Genomic DNA, 6,000 nt, shown 5'->3' on the forward strand with positions numbered 1-6,000 from the left:
TTCGGACGAAATGACTGGACTAACACTCGTGAATTGATCTCGACTAAATGTGATGAATTCAAGACTTTTAAACAAAGAAAACAAGCCATAGTGTGCTCATGAAGGCTATTTATATCCTTTTGATATGCTCTGTAATAATGTATTACTTTACAAGTACTATTAGGGATGATGACTAGGTAATGAAATCGAAATTCTGTTTAGTCCGTCAGACAGATAATTAGAAAATATTAGACTCATATTTTTTTCCATAATCGAATAATTACAGTGTTATATTGAGATGAAATGTCGCGTGACGTCACTTTTGAATAAAAATTCTACTCAAACGTGACGTATCGCGCCATTTCAATTCTGTGTAGCACTGTTATTATTTAATTATGAAAGAAAATAAAAAATATGAGTCTAATATTTTCTAATTATCTGTCTGACGGACAAATAATGGAAATTTTGTCATCTAGCCTTTACTTTTAGCTGTAATTTAAATTTGGGTTTCTTGTAAAGATATAAATTCCTTAGAGAAATTCTCAAAAAATTACAAATCCTTCTCTTGAGCATACTGGGGCTCTTCTCTTTATGCAAAATTTAACCAAACGAATTCAATATGCGTCAGCAGAGAACCAGGAAAGCTGTCTTAATGTTTTGCTGTAATTGTATTTTTTTGTTCAAAATTTATGGTGATTTGTTTTGTTTAAAATTATTAGTTTTGCCATAATTTTCCTGCAAAATTGTAAAAAAAAACAATAAACTTGTTATTTTTCGTATGCAAGCAAATTTATTATTTCTACCTCAACCAAATATAGTTTTTACACTGTTAAATATCTTTGTGCAAATTCTCTAAACAACAAAAGCCTGGAAATAGTAAACAATACATTATTTACATGTATAGTTTTAATAATACATTTGAATAAATCACTTTATCAATGGGTGTATAAACCAAAAAAATTACATCTAATGGTCTTTAAGCCATCAATTTCAGTCTCGTGTTTACTAAAAAATCAAATACGACGTAAAGAGTTATTTTTAGGTCCAATATAATGGGTCGTATAAACCACCGAGTGCCTTTTTTAAGGACGTAACTCCAAGCTAACTTTAAAACTATTGAAGATGCCCATTTTTTAAATATCTAGACTTTTTCATCGCAAGAATTGAAAAATGTTTTCTCTTGGTCATTTTTTTATAACTTCTCAAATAAAAAAGTTACGATTTTTTTATTAAAAAAAAAAACGTTTTTTGACTCTCCTGAAAAGTAGGGTTTTGGTTTATACGACAATTGAACCTGAAGGTATCGATAAGAAAACAAGACACAGCAATTAAAATTTTGTATATTTCATAATGCTAGCCCATAATAATAGAGTTAAAATATTTACTTTAGAGACTGAATCCACTTAACACTCGGCCCTCAGCCTAATGTAGACCAAGAGCTAAGCTACTTAGCTCGCGGAGCTGACACAGTTTTCTGTACTTAGTTGTGTGAAAATCGCAAACTAAAAATACACTGCTGGAAACTGCCTCAGCTATGCGAGGTAAGTAGCTTAGCTCTTGGTCTACATTATGCTGAGGGCTTGGTCTACAACCTGCAAAGAAAAAATATCTGACTTTTTTTTCAGAGCTAAGAAAAAACAAAAATCGGAAACATCAGAAGAGTCTCTAAACAACGTGCACCACACCACAGATGATTCTGGCATTTGACATCACCGCGTGCGAAGGGAGAGCCCGCGCCCTAAGCACAGAGACAAGGAGGACAGGCGAGAGAAGAAGAAAAAGAGGAAGAAGGACAGCAGTGACAGTGACAGTGACAGCAGCAGTTGAAAAAAAAGCTAGCGTTCGACGGAGAAAAAACAAAAATTAAATTAGGCTTCGCGCCATTTTTGGAATGTCACTTTGACATCGCGGGAAAATGAAACGAACTTTTCTGTCTTTTCGAAAGGGCAATGGAATACAATTTTAAATGCTTTGCTCTTTTGGAAAGATTTTTATAAAATACGTTCATCGTAAACGATTTGTAAATTGTCGATATGAAAATTGCTAAATAGATTTTATAGCGATAAGCAATTTTAGTATTCTTAGCTTAATAAGAATGAAAATATTTATTGTCATGATTGTTTTGGATTGGGATTAAAATTAAAATGATTGACTAAACTTATACTTAGGTCGTTTGTATTTATATAAATTATATTATTGTTGGATTTGAAGGAAATCTATAGTAAATAATTTCAAAGGTTTAAAATATTAAATTATTTAAAATTGAAAATTGTATTAAAGAGCACGCACAAAAAAAGTAATTGTCTCTAGGTGAAAATGTTGGTTTTGGAATGCTTGCAAGTTCCCAATATTATCTATTTTAATAAATTTCGTAGATTTTTATAATAAAATTTGTTGGAGAAAAATGTGTTTCATTTCTTATTCTTAAAATGCCTGTTTTAACTACACTAAAACTAGTCAGTATTTATTTAAATAAAACAGTTGCTAGTGATATTATTAGATTAATTTATTGAGCAAGATTCAAATTAATTTAAATTAAAAATAAATTACTAAAAACTAGTCAAACAAAATGGCGGTTAATCTTCCCGCGCTTTTGGCATGTCAACGCCATATTTGAGGTAGAAAGCGCGCCAAAAGTACGCTCGCTCGGGCGTCAGTGGGTTCACGTATTGGGGTTCCAAGTCTATGGCCAGGTGATGAGGGTATGGTAGCCATTCTCCGTTACCGGGCTCAGGGGTGGGCGACCTGGAAAATGAGGTTATATTGGGCACATAGCTCGTAGATACGATGGCCGCTGGGGCAGAAAAGTTCTCAAGTGGCGACCAAGGGCTGGAAGATGTAGCGTGGGCAGGCTTCCTACTAGGTGGACCGATTATCTGGTAAATGTCACGGAAAGAGCCTGGATGCGGGCAGCGCAGGCTGCGCAGGACCTTTAATTGTGGAAAACTTTGGGGGAGGCCTTTGTCCAGCAGTGGACATCATCAAGCTGAAACGAACACTATGCGGAAAATTGTCCAAGTCGAAGCGCTAGTCCGCACACCGAAGTATGGGCGACGCACGGTGGGGGAGGAAAAAGTAACCGAGATGGTGTTCACACTATTACGTCATGGCCAATTTTCCGTATAGTGTACTTGCGCCATTATAGTTTAATTGATACGTACCTAATAGGAAAGATTTTGTATTATGTAATAGTCTATGGACTAACTAAACTAAAAAGTTCTTTGTTCGATTCTCATGTAATGTGGAGCACACAAAATATGCTAAAGTATTACCTATATTATTAACCTTAACTAACTAAACTAAGTGTTAGGTTAACTTTTTCAGTTTAATCTTGTTCAAAAACTTACCCAAACTTAGCAAAGTTAGACCACATCATGGTCATAAACGTGACCATTCGGGCATCTTCCTCGTCCATCGGCAGCGGAAGTCTCTCCAGCTCAAAGATATAGAACAGCTCATCCTGGTTGGCAGTAGCCAGCAAACTGCTGTTCGTCAACAGCCTACCCAAGTTCCTGTTGCCAATGTAATTAAAGATGTACTGATACACAGGAGTTGATGAATTCGCGTACATTTCCGTGAATAGAGACATAGGACCAACGAAAGAGAAGTCAGAGTTTAGATTGATGATACCCCCAATGACAGTTTCGTCAGAATCGATGCTTGCAAAGTACGTGTCTTTCAAAGTCTTCCTGAATTCTTCCTTTTCTTCTTTAGGGATGTCGAGACTACGTTGGTCTAAACACGAGAAATCTTCGTTCTTGATCCTGTCCATTTGACTCGTGACTGTGTTGTAGTCTAACGTGCTAGTCAAACCTTCGACGGTATTCAACCCTATTATGATGGGAACTGCATGGAAATCTTTGTTCTTTAAGATATTGTAAGGAGTATCAGTCAGGAAAGGTTCTTCATCTTCGAATTCTTCTTCAACTGATGGCAAGAAGACCGTTTTCGGGTTCATCTGTTTCGATATAGCTTCTTCTACTTTGAGGATCGATGCCTCTGAGTAGATGTTCAGTAATTCTTCAGGGTCTACTGTGTTGACACCTAGAGCTTTTGCTACTTGACTGGCAGTGGTCAGGGGGTAACCATCAAACGAATGCGGTGAAAACATAGTCCCGCTCTCTGAAATCACTCTATGGAAGAGACCTTTCGTGGATTCAGATAGAGTCAAATACAGTGCTGCAATACCGCCGCTTCCTTGTCCAAATACCGTAACATTATCTGGATCTCCTCCAAAACTAGCAATATTATCTCTGATCCATCTCAAAGCTGCTCTGATGTCCTTCAAACCTGCATTTCCTGGTGCTTCCTGAATGCCCAGGTTAAGGAATCCATAAGCGTTAAGTCTGTAGTTCAAAGTGACGACACATATCCCATGGCTGACAAGGTACTGAGGACCGTAGAAGCTGGGGGAGCCAGAGCCGACTCCAAAGCCTCCTCCGTGAAGGAAGACCATGACGGGGAGAGAAGAGTTGAGGAGATTGCTTGGGGAGAAGATGTTGAGGACCAGACAGTCCTCGTTGTCACTGGGCACGGCCAGAGGGTCGTTGCAAGGGAATTGAGGACAGAGCACGGCTCGATTCTCTGCTTTGTACACATCTGTGTGCGTCGGCGGTTCTTCTGGTTCCTGGAAAATTAAAAGTTTGTACTGGTTTGTAGCTAAATGTGTCTGAAATATCTACACTTGAAGTAAAAAGCAGGCAGGCCTCCTACTAGGTGGACCGACGATCTGGTAAAGGTCGCGGGAAGAGCCTGGATGCGGGCAGCGCAGGACCGTTCATTGTGGAAAACCTTGGGGGAGGCCTTTGTCCAGCAGTGGACGTCATTTGGCTGAAACGAACGAACGAACGAACGAAGTAAAAAATTGATGGCACGAAATTAAGATGTTTAGTTACCTACTAAATAAATATAGCTCAACTGTTTGAAAAAGTGGTAGGTATAAACTATCTAAAAACTCAGTCGATTAATAGAAAATAAATTAGATTTATTTAAATTGTATCTACTTATAAGTTCTTGACTTATATTAAAAAGCTGATGATTACTTACTCTAAATTTCACAGGTATTCCATATCGTATCCCCAAGTATTCATAGTACAGTCCATTCGCTGCTAAACAACCCTCAACTTTACCATACTTGGTGTTTATAATCTGTGTTTTTTCTACACCCGAAACCGCGCCAAAAATGGCTACACTGACAGCTAGGATTAGCGCGCGCATTTCCACAGATTCACTTAAAATTATACTTTTTTAATTGTTGCTCTCTTTTTATACAAAAAGGTTGATTAACACTTTAATGAGACGAATTTGCCATTCAAAAAACATCATAAAAGTTATGACAATAAAGTTCATTATCAAGTTTTGCGATAGCTGTACGTGCCGATTTTCATTTTACTGTATCAAATCTACCTGCAATCTAACTTGATTAAATAAAAGATAAAACAATTTTTCTCGTCATTGTTAAGTAATAATCATGGATTTATAAGTAAAATGTATGTAACTTATTATGATTAATAAAATAAAAATTGCTCAACGTTGAGCTATGAAACATCTGAGGTTTAGGTTGATGATATTCTACATTTATCACTATTTTATAGCAGGTTGGTCGTTATTTACTAGGCAAGGACACAACCAAATCAGTGTAAAAAATAACAAAAATGTATTTTGAACCCAAGACTCCGCGTCGGTGCGCGCGTCTTCAATCACAGGAACCAACCTCCGCTACTATACCTACTTTTACGACTTATAATGGTTATGATGTTCATAATGTGATGTTAGGATTAGCAAATTTTTGTATAAATGTTGAATTATTCAAGGAACTCACTCACAAGACTTACTTTAGGTACCTTCTTTTTACAGAGTCGGCTAAAGATGGCTGCGAGAAAATTGTACTTGAGTCGTCAATAGATGGCAGTATTTAGAGTGAAAATAAAACGATATTATTATTTTATGATTTCTACTAAGTAGGAAGTAAAAAAATAAGTAAAGTATGACGTATTGATAGGAATCGTCGTCTAATATTAT

General features: G+C 36.7%; 1 protein-coding gene across 1 annotated transcript; it reads right to left on the bottom strand.

Moving 5' to 3' along the window:
• Positions 1-2,545: 2,545 nt before the first annotated feature.
• On the bottom strand, positions 2,546-4,523 carry LOC135085371 (juvenile hormone esterase-like). Its single transcript, XM_063980154.1, has 2 exons — positions 3,327-4,523; positions 2,546-2,724 (listed from the first exon to the last, which is right to left on the bottom strand). The coding sequence occupies exons 1-2, from the start codon at positions 4,433-4,435 to the stop codon at positions 2,556-2,558; spliced, it is 1,278 nt and encodes a 425-aa protein (XP_063836224.1). The 5' UTR covers positions 4,436-4,523; the 3' UTR covers positions 2,546-2,555.
• Between the last annotated feature and the right edge of the window lie 1,477 nt (positions 4,524-6,000).

The sequence above is a fragment of the Ostrinia nubilalis genome, chromosome 28, assembly GCF_963855985.1.
Source record: "Ostrinia nubilalis chromosome 28, ilOstNubi1.1, whole genome shotgun sequence".
Lineage (NCBI taxonomy): Eukaryota > Metazoa > Arthropoda > Insecta > Lepidoptera > Crambidae > Ostrinia > Ostrinia nubilalis.